Genomic DNA, 20,827 nt, shown 5'->3' with positions numbered 1-20,827 from the left:
CAAGGCAATGTGACTCAGAGAGGAAATGTCTAAAATGGACATCTCACCATTAAAAATCCTGTGTGGGAGTCAATGGAGGTAATCTGAGAAAACTTACCTCATCTGATTTGAAGCTTTTACCCTGCATCCCATGTTTCCAGAAAGCCAGCACGCTGTCTTGAAGGCACACTGAAAAAGATGGGCGGAAAATGAGAAGGAAGCACAGAGCTCCACACTACAGATTCTCCTCACAGAGCTCCACACTACAGATTCTCCTCAACTGCTTTTTTTAAAAAAAGATTTATTTTTGGGCTGGAGAGATAGCTCAGTGGTTAAGAGAACTCACTGGCTGCTCTCCCAGAGGTCCTGGGTTCAATTCCCAACGCCCACATGGCAGCTCACAGCTGTCTATAATTCCCACTCCAGGGGATCTGATGCCCTCACATAGACATACCTGTAGGCAAAACACCAACGTACATAAAATAAAGATAATTTAAAAAAGATTCATTTTTATTACTTTTAATTACATGTATGCAAGCATGTGTATGGTGTATGCACGTGCCTGTAAGTGCCTGAAGGAGCTCCCTGGAGCTGGAGCTACAGGTGGTTTTGAATACATGGATGCTGGGATCAAACCCTGTTTGCAGTCTGCACTCTTAAACACTGAGCCATCTTTCTGGTCCCTCCCTAGCTCTTTTTAATAAATGATAACATAAGGCTTTTCAAGCGCTCAGGGCAAAATTCCACTGTCTAGACCATTACTGCTCAACATTTTTTGTGACTAAGTCGTGTCTAAATTCAAGTAATTTACTGAGACAGCTAAGCAGCCTTCAGAGATGTATGTCACCAGCATTCTTCCAACACGGCTGACTTCTGATAAGCTGGGTATTGGCATACTAATTTCTCTTCCGTATGCTGTATCTTCTGTTTTAAGTTATCAAACAATAAAAGCTGCAGTTGAGCTTTGGGACGGAAAAGAAGTTATTCAGGCAGCTACCACGCAAGGAGTTTACATTCTTAGTTTTCATTTTATAAAATTAAAAAATAAACATGTTTCATAACCCAGAATCTCATCACACATTGAATATTTCATCTTAGTCAATTGTCAAACAAATATCTTAGCATTTTGCTGACTACTCTAATGAATAGAATTAGAAAAACACAAACATTAATAAACACAATGGTGAAAAAAGACAGAAAATTACTACTGTCTTTTTCTTTTCTTTTTTTCTGGTGCTAGTGAGCATATTCAGGGTTAGTGCATGCCAGAGAAGCATGGATTTCTTATTAGAGTAATAAGGACATGGTTACTGTAAGAATGTCTGGGACATAATTCAACTTAATAAAAACAGAAGTATTTGACGATGACGGATCACATGTGTTTCACTAGTTGTGAAACTGAAGAATCCAGTTACTTGTCTTATTTTGAGATATGACTTAAAAGGATTTAAAGAGATGATTTCAGGATCCTTGTAACCATTTCAAGATTTATTTGAATGAGGTGATGGCAATCTCGGAGAGAACTTTTGTACAACAATTAAAATTCTCCAAATAATGTGACACATATGGTATCAGATGAAGAGGACTTAGGACCAGGCTGGCTTCCTGCTTGAGAACATTCTGTGCTAGGAGCTGACGCGCCGTGCCTAGTGTATAACGGAGTAAGGAGGAATCAAGCTTCCACAATCCCTTCTGTCTGGCCTACATTTCCATCACAAGCAAGGTATATCTTTATGAGCTGTCCCACGAAAGCACAACAGTTTATTTTGGTACTAGGATAGTGCCAGGGTCCTCGTGTACTTTACTACTGAGCTACCTCCTGTGCCCCTTACCCTCTAGGTTACAGCAAATTCTAGTTTAATGAGAAACTCAGGTCAGAATCTTTTTTTTTTTTTTTTTTTTTTTTTTTTTTTTTTTTTTGCGGGTGTGTGTGTGTGTGTGTTTGAGACAGGGTTTTTCTGTGAAACAGTTCTGGCTGTCCTTGAACTAGCTCTTGTAGATCAATCTGGCCTTAAACTCACAGAGAGCCGCCTGCCTCTGCCTCCTGAGTGCTGGGATTAAAGGCACGACCACCTGGCTATTTTTTTAAAACAAACCTAGAATGTTTCTAGCTAGTTAAAAACAATTTTAAAAGCCATATACAGGTAATTATATGATATGTGTATGTGTCCTTTTCTTTAATGGTAGAATCATATAATCAATTGTCTAAAATTTTTGGATCTATAATATTTTTTTCTCACAAATTCTATTTCCCTTGGGGAAAATGCTGATAGACAAGCAAAAAAGATGGAAGTGGAATTATAATTAATTATTTGTTGTTTGAGACAGGGTCTCACTCTACAGTCTGGTTTGGAACTAGACCAGGTTAGCCTCAAACTCAGAGATCTGCCTGTTTCTTCTCTAAGTGCTGGGGCTTAAAAGTGTACACCATTGCACCTAAACCTATAATGCTTAAAAAATAATCATAAAATTAATGAGCATGCTGAAGTAAAATACTAATAAGGAAACAAATTAAAATGACACATTCCTTTCTATAGCCTCAGGGAAACTTCTTGTTTATTTATAATTTATTTAAAGATTTATTTTTATTCTACGTATATGATGCTTTGCTTGCATTCATGTATGTGTGCCACATGTATGTGTATTTGTTGGATACCCAGGCACTGGTGTTGTGGATGGTTGTGAACTACCATACGAGTGCAGAGAATCGAACCTCGGTCCTCTGCAGAAGTAACAAGTGCTCCTAAGTGCTGAGTCATCTCTCCAGCCCTGAGATTTACTTATTTTTATTTTATGTGTCTGGGTGTTTTGCCTGCATGCATGCCTGTGCATCATCATGTTGTATGCAGGGCCTGTAGAGGAAAAGGGAACCGGAACCCCTGAAACTGAAGTTATAGATGGGTGTGAGCTGCTATGTGGTCCCTAGAATTGAACCCAGGCTCTCTGGAAGCTCTTCAGGGCTGTCAGCCTTGGAGGCATCACTTTGGCCCCAAAGTTACTATTTTTATAGAAACAGATCTAAAACAGTAGCCACCAGCACAGAGAACTAGAACAGGGTAAGGAGTTACAGGGGACCTAACAGAATGGCCACTTCACACAAGCACTTTCATGACTTGGAAAGAGTTGGAAAAAGCATAATTCACTTGGCACAACCATGGTAATGAGCATACATAAAAATCAACACCCAGGAAACAAGGACACAGGCAAGGCCAATGCTGTCCACTATGGCAGCAACCAGTATTTTTATTTATGTAAAAAGTCATACCAAAAAGGGACCATGATCAGAGTGAATTATATGTATGAAATTGATACAATGAAAATCAAAATGAAATTAGTTGAAAATTTAAAAAATACATTGCAGCACTCACCACATAAACTAGTGCACACAATAACAGTGTTTCTGTCAGCTCAGAGCTAAGAGCTGGTCTACACAACCCTCAGGAGAGAACAAGCCAAGTCCCCAGATACCCGAGTCAGTAACAGAAAGGGTCTTACCTACAGATTCAATGCGGAAGTCAAAACTCAGCTCAGAGGCCAGCTTCTTACTTGACTTTAGTTTTCCTTGCAAATTTACAATTTTTACAAATTCTTAAAAGAAATTAAAAAAAGTCAAGACCAGAAATAAAAATTTTCTAAAATAAATGTATTTCATATGGGTATCAAATAATATTCTTAATAAAGCTAAAGATTTACTTTGATTGGGATATGCCTAGTGAAAAATAGGAATTAATGTTTTAAAAGATACACAATTACAGAGATGTTTATTTAGTAAGTGGGACTTTTGCTAATTTTAAAATTAAATAGACATACTGAACATCAATATCTTCATTTTTAAAAAGTGGCTACTTTGATGCTCAAATATTTAGTGATGAGTTGTAATGTTTTTCCTTCACAAATCCCACAGTATCTGCCAAGTAGTAATTGCAGCAATTCCCGCCTGCCACAAGAGCTCCAGGTCTGCCGGGGCACACTGGGCCAGCATCAGCACCGCCAAGGGCAGGGAACTCTGGATGGCGGCATGCAGATACGGCCTCTTCTGCTCCTGTCCTGTCCTCTGTCCTGTTCCTGACCGCTTCACATTAGCTCAAGCAGACTTGGAAAGCACCCTTAGATTCTCAACTGTCCATTCCCACGATTCGAGATTACAAGCCTGTCTCCACTGCTGTCTGCAAAAACCAACTGACAGGTCACAGAGCTGGAAAGCCAGTTCCCAAGCCCATTTCTTTAGCAACAGAAACTGGATTAGTCTGGAAGCAGCGTCTTGCAGATCAATGTGTTCCTAAAGCTGTGCTAAAGTATGGGACCACCACGACAGGCACCAGGCGTGGGTCTTCCGCGGATCACTCACAAATGTGCATGGCTTAGCACAAAGTCCAGCCCTCTTAATTCTTGTTATACTTATTTGGTTGATGACAAATTTGTATCTATTAGGATAAAAAAAAACTGATGCAATTTCCTTACAGGCAACTTTATATCACTAATTTTACTAGTGTGAAGAGTTAAGTCCCTAACCAAGGGATGCAGCGCGTGAATTCCTGCAGGCTTGGTTCACTCAGCTGTCATATTAGATGAGCTTGCACAGACAGGCAGTTCAGCCACTAAGAGCAAGCTAAAAATATACTAGTTATCATAAATATAGCCACGATTCAAACATAATCCCAAGACTGCGCACAGTTCATCCTGCAGTACGTACTGCATAAAGATGAGTTTTAAGAACCAGAGTGCCTCCATCAGCAAAATCAAAGGAACACTGCTGCGAAGTTGCTTGGTCCCCCGCCCCTCCCGCTTATGCGAGGTCACACTTCCACTACTAACACCTCTCCTGCATCAAACGGTCAGGGTCAGCAGGTGGAGCGTCAAAGGCCTGAGTATATTAGAACTGACAAGCCTCCAAAAGTTCATGGGAAGCGATTCTGTGAACACAGTCTACTGTAACCTTCTACTCTCACTACTACAGTGAGAGGGAACAGTTTATACAACAATTTCCTAAGATGTGGGAGAGTGCTAATGTTCCCACGTGAGCCAAGTGCAAGGATGGCACCAAGGGGCAGAACTGAGTCTCCAGCTGCAGAGACTTTAGCTGTCAGTACAGCCAGGCCCCTTACAGAGGAGAGATGGAACGACAGTGTCATTTCATTAAAAGGGATGCTTTATGAAGTAGTGCACTCAAAATAAACTTTAAAATAATACTCACTGTCTAAACACACCAGAACAGTATCTCTCTCCAACTGCGTCACATGAATGGAATCCAGCTGTTGGCTGCCTAAGAGGGGAAATGTTACAGTTAACACCATGTTTCAGTAAACCAGGGCTTAGAAAACCAGCAGTCTGACCCTCGTTGTCATTCGTCCTTTGAAATATGGTGCAAAATGCATTTTGTTAGGTTATCTTTAGAAAAAAAAGATGAACATCAGTTTAGGAGAACAAATATCAGCTCTAACCTGGGTAAATGGAACTGGAAAGGTGGGCTACAGTGACGACGGCGATGAGGGCAAATATGGGAAGGGGAAGGAAACTGCACACATTGGTTAGCTTTGTTCTACACTTAGGAGAGATGGGATCGGTCAGGTCCAAAGGAAACGTCACTTCCCCACACCTCAAAGGCAATCACAGGAAACATGCACCCGACTGCAGAAGCCATTAGGCTGAGCAAGGAAAGGTGAGGTACAGGAGCAAGAGGCTTACTTCTTTACCCTACAGGAAATTATGGCTTGGTCCATCATACCGGGGTGTTCACAGTTCAGGGCATGCCAGCTTGTTAAATTTTCAGGAGATCTGTGGGCTACATGCCATCAGGTTGTTTGTTTGAAACTGACTACGACGGTAGTTTTACTCTTAGGGAACTATAACCAGTGGCTGCACCCAAAAGGTCATGCTGTGAAACCAGGACATCTCTGGGTCACACTGATTTTCCTTTGTAACATATGGGATCAAACACAGTCCTTGTGCATGCTAGTGACAGACACTCCCATGGAGCTATGTCCCAGTCTTATTCTGAAAGTGACATTAAGGTGGGGTTAAGATGTTAAGCTTTCCTAGTTGGCATGCTCAATGAGTTCTCAGATCTCAGTCTGCAAAGTATCAAAGGCCAAGGCGCACCAAATGCAACGCTGTAACAGACGCCCTCTCAGTGTAGTGAGGGCTGTGACAGACACCCTCTCAGTGTAGCGAGGGCTGTGACAGAGTCCTCTGAGTGTAGTGAGGGCTGTAATGTGTAAGAAAGCTACCACAAACTGCTTCAATTCTGCTTAAAATCATAGTTGACACATGACAGTAGTATAACAAACAGGAAAATGAGGTCCCCTCTCATCTCATATAGCCCAGATTTAAAATATAAATTCTCCCAAATCTTCTCTGATGGTGCTTTTGAAACAGACATGTAATTGTCATTAACCAGTTACCGTGTTACCCCGGGGTTAGAGAACAACAGAAACCGTTCCTCCTACCCAACCAGAGCCCCAGACTGTCAATCATCTTTCCCCATCCCCCCACGTCTGTGGATTTCCTAGCTCTGCAGCCGAATCCCATGTGACTTTCAGGGTCTACAGATGAGAATACATGACACCTGTTCCTATGTCCTCATTCTTCCCCTGTATCGAGGGTCCCTGATGTAGCCCAGGATGGCCCAAGTGCAGAAACTACAGGCATGCGCCATCACACCCAACACAGGTTCACACTTGCAATGGCTGAGCAGTGCTCCATAGTGTAGACGTATCGCATTTGCTTTACTGGCCCATCAGCTGAAATCAATCTAGGGTGATTATAAGTCTTGGTTATTCTGGAGAATACTGCAATAAATGTGTGTGCGGCTCTTTCCAGCACACTAATTTTATTTTATCTGGAAAGGAGTACATACCCAATAGTGGAACTGCTGGGTGGTGTGGCAGTTCTATTTCTGGTCCTTGAATCCCCCTCCCCAAACTGTTTCCGTAACGGCTGCACTAACTGAAGCCCCATCAGCAGCTCCTCCCTGCATCCTCACAGAAGTTTGCTACTGCTTTGTCTTGGATGGTATCTCATGACATCACTGATCTGCAGTTCCCTATTGGTTAGTGGCACTAGGTATTGCTTTCATTTGAAAAATGTATTCTTGACTGATTTTTCCAAACTTGAACTGTGAGAAAAGCTTCCAGAGCTTTCACCGAGATATGTGTAATAAACTCCTAGATTAACCAGCCCATCGAGGAAAGAACACTGAATATTCTAATGGAAAAGCTTGAAGGCCACTTCAAAAACTTCTATCCATGTCTGCAGAGCACCCACCGATTCAATAGGGGCGGGCTGGGGTGGGGGGAGGATAGGAGAAACAGGACAGGGGTAAAAGGGAACTTTCCTAGCTTAAGATACATAACCTTCATTTGTTAAGCCCAAAGACAAACTAGTAACAATTAAAAATTGACTTGACTTGAAATTAAAAAAAATTTTAATTTCTGTGTGTGAGTGTTTGTCTGTATGTGTATCTGTTACCACATGCATTGCCCATGGAAGCCAGAGAAGGGCATCAGATCCCCTGGGACTGGAGGTGGGAGCCATCTTGTAGGTGCTGGAAATTGAACCTGGGCCCTCTGTAAGAGCAGCCAGCTCCTAACCATTGAGACATCTTTCCAACCTGTCAACAACTCAGACTTTTAAATGTCAAGAATATTTAAAATGTCCTCAGTAAAATAAATTTGTATAAAACTTCCTTGGGCAAGGGGCCAATGAAATGCTGCTGTCAAGCCTGATGACCTGAGCCAGGCAATCCTCAGCACCTACATTGTGTGAGGGGAAAACTCACTCCCACGAACATGTGCGCCATGTTAAAAAAAAGTCTTAGGCAAATGGAGACCACAAACTACATGCATTTTTATTAGGAGCCCACAATGACTGAAATGAAGTCTTCTGCATCTAGTACAAGCAAAAGTATTAGTATTTTATCATAAAGTGAAAACCACTTACCTGCACCAATTTCTGTAAACCAGGAAGATGCAGAATTCAAGTTGATTGTCTCAAACTGAACTACTTGGTTGGACTCTGTGCCTTTGCTGATAGCTACACAAACCATGGGGTACTCCTGCTCTGGTATCACCAGCATTTCAAACACATTCAATGGACTTGGTAAAGGAAAATCAAAATGCTGCAACAACAACAACAACAAAAAACATGAGGAAAAAGAAATGTAGCAATCTTCCCTTCATAGGTGTTAGTGAAGTCAGCTGAAAGGGTGGGAGCCACCCTGCCTCAGTCTAGACAAGCTTGCCTTTGTGAGGATGAGCCCGAGAGCCTTTACAGAGACTTAGAGAGATGTTTGTGGCTAGAATGATTCCAGAAGCTTTGATGTAACAGCAAGTTACAGAGAAGATATTACTAAGAACATAACACACACACAAGTTGCACCAACTCTGAAGGCTGTCCCTAAGAGCAGTAATTACTGCCTCAGCCTGCTGTAGTTACACACAGTGCTTTGTCAAGAAGGAAAGCTCCACGTACCTTTATCAACATGAATTTCTGCATCGGTTCATACCACTGAAGCAGGACAATTCCAGACTGCAAAGCTCCACAGAGGTATTTATGTCCTGTATAAGGGTTTCTAACTGAAAAGAAAGAAGAACAAAAATAAATAAAAATCCTACCCACATGCACAACACTGAATGCTTCTGTAAGAAAATAGCTTAGCTCAGTCACAGCTGAACTACATCCACCTAAAAGCTAAGAGGCCTTTCTTTCTTTCAAGACAGGCTCTCACTATGTAGCTCTGGGTGGTCTGGACCACTATAATCACTGGGATTATAGATGTGCACCCCTTCGCCTGGTTCAAGTTATTTTTTTTTTTTATGAAGACAGATGCTGGTGTGAATCAACAGTGGTATGTGCTGTGAATCAACACTGCAGTACAGAAGAAAAATTATTTGGCCGGGCGCTGGTGGCACATGCCTTTAATCCCTGCACTTGGGAGGCAGAGACAGGTGGATCTCTCTGAGTTCGAGGCCAATCTGGCATACAAGTGCCAATTCCGGGATAGGCTCCAAAGCTACAGAGAAACCTTGTCTCAAAAAAAAAAAAAAAAACAAAACAAAAAACAAAACAAAAAAATTTTGAAGTGACTATGTTTGGCTGACAAACTACTATCCTAATCGAGATAATGAGAATGGATGGGAATAAAGACATATTGTCTTTCATTTTTATTTAAACAAAAAATACCAACTGGAGATCACAGCCATTTATTGCTAAATGCCTTTACTATGCCGAGTACTTAACCACAGGGAACTTTTGATGAGATCCCCACTGCTAGTTCTCAAACATGTACGCTACTCTATAAACTCAAACTCAAAACCTGCTCTAAATAACCAGAAGGATAAAATCTGACAGGTCGAGGGACAACTGAGACTCTTATATAATGTCCCATGACAGAGCAGTAGAGGGACAATGAAGATAATTTATCATGTTTATCATGTATGCAGGCATGAGTTCATCTTGGTCTTTTCTCTCTCCAGGGTGACTCCCAACAGCCACAACATACAATGATTTCGTGAGCAGGTACTTGTTAAGTTCCGCAGAACTGTATCAAGTCTTAGGACTGCAGGCTTCTAGACCTTTCTGAGCCACAGATCTTGGCATGATGATAGACACATGACTCTCCCCAAGAAGCTGAAATCTGGTTAAATCATCACACACCATACATCTCAGCCAGCGAAGAATTGAGTTTATTGTGGTGGTCCCAGGGACTACATCACTTGGTGACACATCACTTACGTACAATGGCTAAATCACCCAGTGACATATGCACCATGAAGTGACTGACACATGATTGTAGGCAGAGTACACTGTGGTTGAGGATTTTGTTCTACAGAGTATCTTTTCATGAAGATAAATGTGTAAGCTCGCTGATCAAGTCAGGAGTTGAGGATTCTTAGAGATTGCACCCAGATCTGATCTAGGTTCTATGTCTCCCTGTGACGTAATCAGTGTCGAGAACCATTTAAGGGATAAGTGAGCTAGTTACATAGTAAGGAATGTAACTGTTGCTTCAAAAGAAGTCCATCCTGTAACATTCCTCTCCTGAGAAACACTGCTAAGCCTCTGCAACGCCATGCATGAACCTCCCATCATGCCTACATCTAACAATGCCATTTAGGGTGGGGCCGGCAACACCAAGAGTGTGACTTTGGGTGGGGGCTTTGACTCATGCAGCATCAGCTGGTCAGTGGAGGGGTCGGATGGGAGAACGGCCATGCGGGCAATCTCACACCTTCGTGATGGAGCCCCAGTGAAAACAGTCGCAGCATAAAGGGACAAGACTGGTCCACTACTGCAGCAGCGCCATGCCTGGCCTGGCAGTCCTGCATCTGCCTCATGCTCTTGTCACACAGCTGACTTTCCATGTAATCACGACCACAAGCATCACTGCTGTCAGAGAGAATGTGAGTCGGTCTGGCCAATCTTTAACTCTGAGGGTGGTTTGGGGTTAATTCATGAGAAGTGAGGATGGTTTGTGTGGATGATGCTATCCCACAGCTGCTATGGGACTCCTCAGGTAATTTTGAAGATCCCGAGGCCGTGAGCACCCGGTGTGAGGAGGAGCACAGACTCACCTATGCAGCACTTATGGCAGCCTTTTGTATCAGGGATCTTTGTTGTTAAGGCGAACTTTCTGAAAATATAAGACAACATGAATGAATTCTAGTGTGGCCTCCATGTGGTGACATATAAACCAGCTGTATCAGAATCAGACAGGAAGGGACTTAAAAAAAACCCACCGTGGACTCCGACTTCGGATTATTTTTAGACTCATTTTATAGGATAAAGAATTTGTTATAAAACTTCTTTAAGTGCTTTTCATGCAGGAAGCATAGAGTATTTCCAGTCTGGATCACATGCAAATTAGGAACAGGGAGCTGTTTCACCAGGCAGTGAACACAGGCAGCTTTAACATAAGACACAAAGATCCTCACCCCTCCAGGATCAAAATGGTATTTTGTACCTTGGCAGAATGCGGTCAGGAAACCTATGAGTTTGGATGTGGGCAGCTAATCCTGGTTTTTTGGCTTGTTCAAACAAAGCAATAAGATTATGAGAGTAGAGTTGAAAGGTTTTTCCTGTAAAAGAGAAAGAAGTTACTTTTACTAGAATCAATTTCAGTAGGAAAAAAAAGACAATTTTCAAGTACAAGAAAATGCAATTAGTTGAGTATGGTGGTACATGCTTTTAGTCCCAGGAATCAGAATGCAGAGGCAGGTGGATCTCTGCTGAGTTCAAAGCCAGACCAGTTTACATAGTGAGTTCCAGGACAGGCAGAGCTACATAGTGAGACCCTGTCTCAAAAACACCAAAAAAGAAAAAAAAAGGCAATTACCTTCTAAAACGATGAGTCCGGTAATGTTCAAGGATCAAGCAAAACATGTAAAAACACAACAAACAAACCTAGTTAATATTGTTTTGAACGTAATGGGTAAAATTACTTTTAAGCAAGTAGTAGATCATTCTGTTTAGGTATATTCTGACAAACAGGGGACCCGGGAAGAACAAATGCAAATCTGTCTGATGCTCGTGAAGAAAGAGAAACTGTTAAACACCTGTGCACATGTGTGCTACAAATAGTTACAGGAGTACACACAAAACAGAATTCTGTAACACTGAGATTATCTCTTCATCGATAATCCATCAAATTATCTTCAATTAATTGTGAACAATTTTTAAATGCATAGATTGTAATACCAGGAAAAGAGAAATGTCAGTATTATAAGCCCTAGTATGGTAGGAACAACCCACACACATCCAATTGTAGCCGTGTTTAGCAGGAGATACACGCAGACATCCTCCGATTCCTCACAAACGGTGCGCCAGAGTAACAAGCACCCTTTACTAGCAGGAGCACACCACACAGGGCATTCTATCCTCACCACAGTTTGTTTTCTCAGAATGAAAACATTCTGGCCAACACAGTACCTTTCTTTTCTTTCCACTTCTCCATACTCACTGTCTCTGATACCTACACTTTTTGTTTTAGGAGTAATTCTAACTACACTACAGAAATGAACTAATTATAAACTATTTCCCACCATCCCATTTTAGTTCATGAAAATATAAGGAATACTATGTGTGGTTTTAAAGCTGTGTCTGAAAGACAGCTATGTCTAATGATAAAAGTAGCAAGAGTTAAGAAAAGTTATTCTACATCCAAATCCAGAATCACTGCTCAGATGTGCAGCAGGTTTCGTAGATTGGGAGGCCCAGGTCTGAGAGGCCGTGGAGGTTTCCGCAACGGTCTTCCAGGCCTTTGGGCTCACGGAGATAAAGCAGAAGACAAGGAGTGGATCCTTTCGCCAAGCTGGACAGCTGGACTGCCTGCTCAAGGACATGAAGGTCAAACCCCTGGAGGGCCATCCGCCTCTCCCTGCCATCAAGGAATCTGTGACCACTGACTTTTCCGGAGCATTCCTAAGGGATGAGGTTGTAAAGATCACGCCAGCGCAGACTCACTGCAGTGGGCCAGCTTCAAGGTCTTTGTCGCTACTGGGACTACAATGACCATGTCAGTCATTGTGTGAAGTGCTCCAAGGCAGTAGCCACTGCCATCCAAGGGGCCATCATCCTGGCTAAGCTTACGCTGTCCCTGTCTGGAGAGACTACTGGGGACACAAGACAGGCAAACCCTACACAATCTCATGCAAGGTGGCAGGTCACTGTTGCTCTGGGCTGGTGTGCTTCATCCCTGTTCCCAGAGGCCCTGGCATCATCTCTGCTTCTGTGCCCAGAAAGCTGCTGCTGCTGACCAGTATTGGTGACTGTTGCACGTCAACCGGGAACTGCATGCCACCCTGGGCAACGTCACCTTTGATGCCATCTCCAAGACCTACAGCTACTTGACCCACAGCTGGAAAGAGACTGTTCACCAGGTCTCCCTATCAGGAATTCACCGATCATCTTGTGAAAACTCACACCAGAGTCTGGCTCAGAGGACCCAGGTTCCAGCTATGGCTACCATACAGGGGTTTTACAGCAGAAAAAGAAATTGAATTAAGCCTGTTAAAAAAATTCAGAAGTCATTCAAATAGAACTGGGTCTGTTTCTTTTTACAGGAGTAATATATGAATATTTACTAAATGAAACAAAAAAATTACAGGCTAATCATAATTAAACCAAAAAGACAAAGTACTCTTCAGAGCAGTGGTTCTCAACCTGGGGATTGGGACCTCTTTGTGGGATGGAATGACCCTTTCACAAGGGTCATCTAAGGCCATCGGAAAATACAGATATTTACATTATGATTCCTAACAGTAGCAAAATTACAGTTATGAAGTAGCAATGAAAATAATTTTATGGTTGGGGTCATCGCAACATGAGAACTGTATTAAAGGGCAGCACCACTTTAGAGGAACCCCACGTCTTTAGAGGAACACACAAGGCTGTATTGTAATAGACATTGCTATTAGCTCAAATACAGATTCCTGAAGAATCTTCACGGGGGAGAAATAACAATTACCTACCCTGTACGACAAATGAAATCAATCAGGTGGTTATGTAAGTCTAATGTGTGTGTCACTGCGAGTCTCTCCCTCTGCCTAGGGACCAGGGTGTAGCTCTGGGCTACTGCTCCAGTGCCTTCCTACTGCTGTCATCTCCTGCCAAGATGCTAAAGGACTAAACCTCTGAAACTGTGAGCCAGTTCCAATGAAATGTTTTCCTTTATAAAAACTGCTTTGATCATGGTGTCTCTTAGCAATAGAACAGTGACTAAGACACTGGGTAAGAATTACAAGAAAAAAATCTAAAGATATGGTAAAAAAAAAAAAAAGTCTAAAGATATCCAATCCTTTCATTACCAACAGATACCAAAAAACCCCCAACAATGCTAAAAATCAGAACAGGCTGCTCTAGAATCTCCTTGTTTAGATAAGCTGTGCATTTGTGTGTGTGTGTGTGTGTGTGTGTATGCTAGCATGTGTATGTGTGTGTGTGGGTACGCATGTGCACACATAAGTTGTGGAAGCCCAAAAATATGTGCCCATTTTCACCTTGTCTGACGGTCAGAGAGTTTGGAGGATGCTCAAATGATCGACAAAGGTAGTTGCCAGTCCCAACTCAGGATGTGATTGCTTGGTTCTTTTAACATTAAATAGCTCATTCAAGTAGGTCCATGCCTTCCTGACAGGTGGATGTACCTGTTTTCCTTCTTTTGTAACTATGAGGTCACCTGGGGAAGGGCAGCCTTCTGGATACTTGACCTAGACTAGCTTTGCTACCTAGACAACAGAATGCTAATGATTGATGTCTCAGCGGGTTTGAGTGTGTTTGCCCTTTGTATTATGTTAATAAAGTCTTTTGTTACTTTCCCCAACCCCCACTTACGCTGGGTATAAAAACTGTGGAAAGATCAACCAGGTGATTTCAGTAACCACTGGAACACCCTCCCGATGTGGGATTCCCCTCTGTATGCTGTGAATACATACCATTGGTTAATAAAGAAACTGTCTTGATCATCACAATGTTCCCTCCCTCAGGTGTTCAGATGCTGGGGAGGGGGGTTGGGCAATGCAGTCCTCACAGAAGACAGGATCCTTTCTCAAACAGCAAATGGCTGTCATACAGTATACACTAAAATTTCATCTCTCTGCTTGCCCATGGCTTTCACCATCATGCATACCTGATAATGACATCAGCGTGTTATTGATAACATAGAGCCATGTGCATTTCCGCGGAAACAGCTGAAGAGGGGGAGGAAGAAGAAGATTATTAAACTGCACAGCTTTGATCTCTCCTCTTACCCTGTCCCCAAACCCGAATTCAGCCAAGTGCTGCTGAGGATGTGACTCAGTGGCAGAGCACAGGCTTAGCAAGCTCAGGGCCTGGGGTTAATCCTCAGCACCATGCTAAGCAAAACAAACAGTACTATAAACATCCTGGTAGTTCCTTTGGGAAAATTACCAAAGCCTTAAGAGGAAAAAAAAAATCTTTCAATATGAACACAAAGACAGGTTCCATGTCACCCTTTAAATATTTCAACCATTAAAAACAAAGATTAGAACCCATATAAATGGATTTAAAGTTATGGTACTTCTTTTATTGAATTTGCACAAACCAATTAAGTTAAAAATTTTATTACCTGTTCCATAGTTGCTTCATGTAGCTCATTGAGATTCAAAGTGTAAATACCATCTTCAGTTCCAAAAATAATGTACTGATCTGTAATAGCAAGTTACCAGAACTTCCTGTCATTTCCCAAGAGTGCACACTCAGCTAAGGGCTATCTATATGTGGTGATATTAGAGGGCCACCCAGTCACACAAGTACAACCGTGTCTCATCCTTAAAAATTAAGGACACAACATTTGTGGTCTTTCCTTAACCTCCTTTACAAGAACAGTTCCTACACACAGTCCAACTGTAAAGCACTTGAACCAAAGCTTACCGACTTACTCAGCTTGTCATAGGGCCCTGTCTCATTTAGTATCTAAGGTAATAACTTTAAAGTTAACAACCTCAAGTCACTAATAAAGGTCTTCCATACAGCAAACATTTTATAGTAGGTACACACACACATATACACACACACACACACACTTCAGAACTTATACCTTTTGTATCAGGGTGTATCCAGGATGTTGCACAATTAATTTTCAAAGGGCAGCCATCAAATACTTTTGAAAAACATGCTCCCATCTTGTTCATAAAGAAAGAAATATAAATTATTACATAATTTTAATATTCCTAAAAGTCATACAATGTCAAACTCTTTGAAGAAACTTTTGTGGTTTTATCTCAAAACAAAATACAGACTAACAGAACTAAACTTTTTCTACTCAGAATCATAGTCTTTGTTTTCTTTCTATTTTAGGGTCCAAGTATCAAATTTATCGAAGATCTACATATTTAATGAGCTGCAGGAATTTTAAGTTATTACTTCAGGACTACACTAAACACTAAAGTGAAATAATATTTGATTTAACCTCAGGGTAATTCTAGAATATATGCAACAGACAAAAGGAGAAGTTTGTATTCGAGACATCAACCATTAATGAGTAGGACTGACAAAGCCCCCTGTTCCCACGGTTGACAGCACCACCTCACAGACACATCTCACTCACTGTAAAGGACAGAGAAGTGTTAACCTAAACTTCCTCTTTCTTTTCAATGTGCACAGCTCAAGATGAGAATGGCTTCAGGCGGAGAGAACTTACCACAGAAGGAAGAAGCCCAGTATTCACAGTACATTAAAATTAAACTGGTGTTTAGATGCTAATCTGAGAATTTATGAATTCTCAATTTTGTTTTTCTTTTTGTTCTTTCTCTCCCCCCCCACTCCCTCTCTCCCTCCCTCCCTCCCTCTTAAATATCTGATTGCTCAGATGTAGCCTGGAACTCACTATGTGGTCCAGGTTGGCTTCGAACTCATGATCTTTCTGCCTTAGTCTATGGGGTGCTAAGATTACAAATCTGCTATTACACCCAAATTTTAACTATTCCACTCAAATTGAACTATGTGATCTGACTACAGTACATTCAAATCTATCTACCAACTTTATATTCTACAACATTATTTCTTTTAGCGATTCAGTGTACTTGACAGGGTATTACTTCTACTGCTTCTAAGGAGATTAAAAAAAACCCAGCAATCAAGTCATATAAACAGTCCTTACCAAAACTTTTGGGGTGGGTGGAAGGCCATTGATGGTTGGTTTCTGTGAAAAAAAAAATTTTTTTAAGTAATTTTTAATACTGTAAGAAACCCTAGGTTTAAAAATAAAACTTTAGTCATTTACTGTTTCAGTTATTATAATGCTTATTTTTAAATTATTTTAATTTTATGTATATGAGTTGAGTGTTTTGTCTGCATGTATAAATATGCAACATGTGTGAGCCTGGTGTCTGTGGAGGCCAGAGGAAGGTGGCAGATCCCCTGGGACCGAAATTACTGAGCTGTCACATGGGTGTGGGAATTGAACTGAGGCCCTCCGGGAGAGCAGCCAGCATTCTCGCTGCTGGGCCATCCCTACATATAAAAGAACGTCTCTGCACGCTAGTGATCTTTCTGCCCCAGCCTCTGCAGAAGTGGGACAACAGTCCACGCCTCCACGCTCAAGTCCAGTTACCTGAGTTCTTCTCGCTCCCCCTCTACGGAAACCCTGTTAGAAATGGTCAGCGGCCAAGCACCGCTGTACTCACAGGGAAGTCCCTCTTGTCCTTCTTCCGAGGTAGCTGCGGGGCTTGTGCTGATCCCTCCATATTGTCGCTCATCAGTTTTGAAATCCCATCACCATTTCCTAAGGAAACCGTGGTTAACGCTGAATGAGCACACAAAACAGACCATTGTCTGACGAGCACCTTTCTTTCCCCATCCTTTCCCTTCCTCTTGGGGGAATCTGCGGAAGCATGCTTCTGCCAAGTGACTCCGTTTACCCTTGGCTCAGACTCTCAGGTTGTTCTGTATCCTTATCTTTTTGCCCATGGACAGTGGTACTCAATTTCCAACAGAACTTCAATCTTCTCTCTCAGTCCTACCTCCTCTTTAGGTACATTCCTCCACCATGTTGGATTGCTTCAAACATGATTCAGATTTTTCTGCATTAGTTTATTTGCCTAATCCTTCTTAGTCTCCAAGAACGCCTAAGCACTGGCTCTCCCTTCTGTAAGTTCATCAGGCCTTCACCAGCCTCCAACAACCCATCCCTACCTCCCTCGGAAATGTTAGGGCTCCACTCAAATACAGTTTTTCTTTCTTTCTTTCTTTCTTTCTTTCTTTCTTTCTTTCTTTCTTTTAGGAAAAAACCACACTAATTGTCTTTCTTTTCCTCCTTCCATCATGTTTTTTTTCTTTTGATTAATTACAAGGAACTTTATTTTGCTTTGCTGAGATAGGATTTCTCTGTGTAACAGTCGTGACTATCCCGGAGCAGGACCAGACGGCTTTGAACTCACAGAGATCTGCCGGCCTCTGCCTCTCAAGTGCTGGGATGACAGGCCAGCATCACCAGCCTCAGCCGTCTTTTGTAAGGCTATGTGTATATATAGGTATAACTTCTATGTGTATATATAGGTATTTATAGGAATAACTTCTGTCAGGCACATGGGTACATTCCTCTGGACCCCTAAGTTTTATTGAGGGATTGAACCAGGTTGAAATAGTCTGAATCTATTATGGGCCATTTGTGTGTAATTAAAGCACAGAAACAAAGGCTTGAAGTGCACAAGGACTGACTACAGACAGAAGATATTATTAAAGCCAGGGAGACAATGGCTTTCCTTCCCACCCACATCATGGTATCTGGCCGCATTCCAGAGCTGCTGGCACGCTGTCATACCTATAGAGGATATCTCTGCTACAGGAATACAGCTGGGGCTACTCTGTCTTCTGAGAACGTGAGGTGCTCTAGCGTCTGGATCAGGGCAACGTTTGACGGTTGCTGACTTCTCTTCTTCTGGGAGGTTGTCTTCAGGGTAACTGTTTATCCTTGGCTAACGACAAGAGGATAAGAAGGTGCTCTTTAAACAGTCACCATAACCTTCAGCACAACACTCAAGCGAGTCACTGCTCAGCACAGCTATGAACTTCACACATGTTTTAAAGTGAGTCCCAACCCCAAATCATAAAACTTTTATAACCAATAAAATTACGGAAGCAGTTGCCAAGCATTTAACAAGCAGAAACTGAAAACGACTTAATGAAGAATGGTTCTATTGAAATGTCAAATTATAGCAATAAATGATGATGATAAATAAACTTTACATCTCCCACCATACAGTCAAATATTTTTCCAAGAACAAAAAACCTGTTTCTTCCTGACATCTATTAAAGTGTATTATTTCACACGAATAGTCTTTGCTATGTACTTTATATTTCCATATCCACTATCTAAAGAAAATTAATAAACTTAAAAATTTAAACAAAGTCAATGAAATTATTTTTAAAATGTGATTATGTAAAGAAGGATTTATCGTTCAAAATCTTGCAGTAGCTCACCTTAGGAGGTAGGGGAGGTGGTACTGCACGCTTGGAGGTTGATCTAGTCAAAGAGAAAACCTCGATTTAGATGGTTACACACGACTAACACAGACGACACTATCGAGTACGCACTAGACTGCAGACAAGCAGAGGCTCTGAGACAGGCAGAGCATGAAGGGAACCTAGGACCTCCCACCTAGACAGCATCAGCATGATTATACAAACTACAAAGTGGCACCAAGTCTTTTTCCGTTGGATTCTGCTGCACTTAACGTGTAATTCAAATTACACTGAACTTAATAGAGAAAGATAAATACAGACTTTAGGTGCAGCTCCGGGGCAGAGCACATGGTTAGTATGGACAAGGCTCTGGTTTTGTTTCCCGGCAACAAAACAAATGAACAAAAAACTTTCCACTATCTGGACTCTGTGGAGACCCACTTGGGGTAGACCTTCTGAAAGACAAGTGTGTGTTGGAAGGTGAGGGTGCAAGCCACTTTTGCTGGCAAAATCAGGGTCCTCAGAAACAAGGGAATATATGTAGTGTTTTTTCTTCTTTCTTTCTCTTTCTTTCTTTCTTTCTTTCTTTTTTTTTTTTTTTTTTTTTTAAACGAGGGGTGTTGGTGCTTCAGCAAGAGATGTGCTGATGTGTATAAGGCAAAGGACAGTGTTGGGAGGCCTGGAAGAGGTAAGGGCGACAGCAACACGGTGCGTGTCACATTCTAAGCCACCTCTCTGCTGCAGCACTGTATACAGAATACACGTGATGCTGTATTCCTAAAGGATTTAAACTAATGAAAAGCAAATAAACAAAAACAGGGCTGTGTATTTACAAAAATGAAAAAATAAAATTGAAAACTTCCCAACACAAGTGGGGTATGGTAGCACATGCCTGGAATCTTAGCAGCAAGATGGCAGACACAAGGTAGAACAGGAGACTCAAGGCCAGCCTGGGCTATATGAGATCCTGCCTTACAAAAAAAAACAAAAAGCAAAAAATAAACAAAACGAAACCCCCAAACATCACCAACAACCAAATGAAAATAAAAGCAAATGAAAACAAAACAACCAACAATGAAAGTCAGAATTCTGGAGCCCGTGAGTACGTGTGGCCGAATTATTAACCCTTTGTTACTCAAGGGAGGCCCCTACAGAAGCTGACAAATGGACATGTGAAGACCACTGCACCGGTTCAGGTGACCAGCAGGCACAGCAAAGTCTGAGAGGCAGTGACAGCTCAACGGTCGTGGACAACTTCTTCAGAATCTTTTCAGTGTAGCAGGAACTGCCAGGGTCTTTAGACTCCATCAAAGACTGAATTCTACAGCAGGGGTTGGCAAACTTTCTGTAAAGGGCCAGATACTAAATACTATAACTACTATAGACTTCAGATGGCTTATGGCAGCCACACTCCACTGATACAGTATGAAAGCAGCAGCTATAAGTACTACATAAAGTGATTAATATGGTTGTGTTCTAAAAAATCTTTACTGACACTGACATTTTAATTTCATGCAAGCTTTTGACAAAATATTATTTTTTTATTTTTATCCATTCAAATGTAAATACCCTTTTTAACTTAAAATTTTATTTATTCTCTTTGTGTGTATGTGTGCACATGTATATGTGCCTGAGGATATGTATGTTCACCGTATGTGTGCAATACTTGCAGAGGCCAGGAGAGGACATTGGCTTCTCTGAAAATAAAGCTATAGGCAGTTGTGAGCTGCCTGGTACGGGTGCTGGGAACTAAACCCAGGTACACTGGGAAAAAGTAAGTGCTCTTAACTGCTGAGCCATCTTCCCACCCTCCTTGCTTCTGCACTCTTCTCCCCAAATACCATTCTCAGGGGATGGGTAGCAGCTAGATTTGACCCACAGGCTACAGTTTGCCAACCTCAGCTCTACTGGCCTAATATGGGGACCCAGA

At 41.8% G+C, this 20,827-nt stretch overlaps 1 protein-coding gene across 1 annotated transcript in view; it reads right to left on the bottom strand.

The window, feature by feature from the left end:
- Positions 1–20,827, bottom strand: part of Map4k5 (mitogen-activated protein kinase kinase kinase kinase 5) — an 87,746-nt gene that overhangs the window by 5,043 nt on the left and 61,876 nt on the right. Inside the window, exons 16-29 of the mRNA XM_048415953.3 lie at positions 18,916–18,958; positions 18,257–18,410; positions 17,121–17,218; positions 16,595–16,636; positions 15,533–15,617; positions 15,062–15,141; positions 14,603–14,663; positions 10,940–11,054; positions 10,551–10,609; positions 8,449–8,552; positions 7,918–8,095; positions 5,174–5,242; positions 3,475–3,567; positions 98–168 (exon numbers count right to left, since the gene is read on the bottom strand). Coding sequence (XP_048271910.1) covers positions 98–168; positions 3,475–3,567; positions 5,174–5,242; positions 7,918–8,095; positions 8,449–8,552; positions 10,551–10,609; positions 10,940–11,054; positions 14,603–14,663; positions 15,062–15,141; positions 15,533–15,617; positions 16,595–16,636; positions 17,121–17,218; positions 18,257–18,410; positions 18,916–18,958 — 1,252 coding nt within the window. The remainder of the gene's footprint in view (positions 1–97; positions 169–3,474; positions 3,568–5,173; positions 5,243–7,917; positions 8,096–8,448; positions 8,553–10,550; positions 10,610–10,939; positions 11,055–14,602; positions 14,664–15,061; positions 15,142–15,532; positions 15,618–16,594; positions 16,637–17,120; positions 17,219–18,256; positions 18,411–18,915; positions 18,959–20,827) is intronic.

This window comes from Myodes glareolus, chromosome 11 (genome assembly GCF_982192425.1).
Source record: "Myodes glareolus chromosome 11, mMyoGla1.1, whole genome shotgun sequence".
In the NCBI taxonomy this organism is placed as follows: domain Eukaryota; kingdom Metazoa; phylum Chordata; class Mammalia; order Rodentia; family Cricetidae; genus Myodes; species Myodes glareolus.
This window is presented reverse-complemented; position numbering and strand designations above follow the sequence as displayed.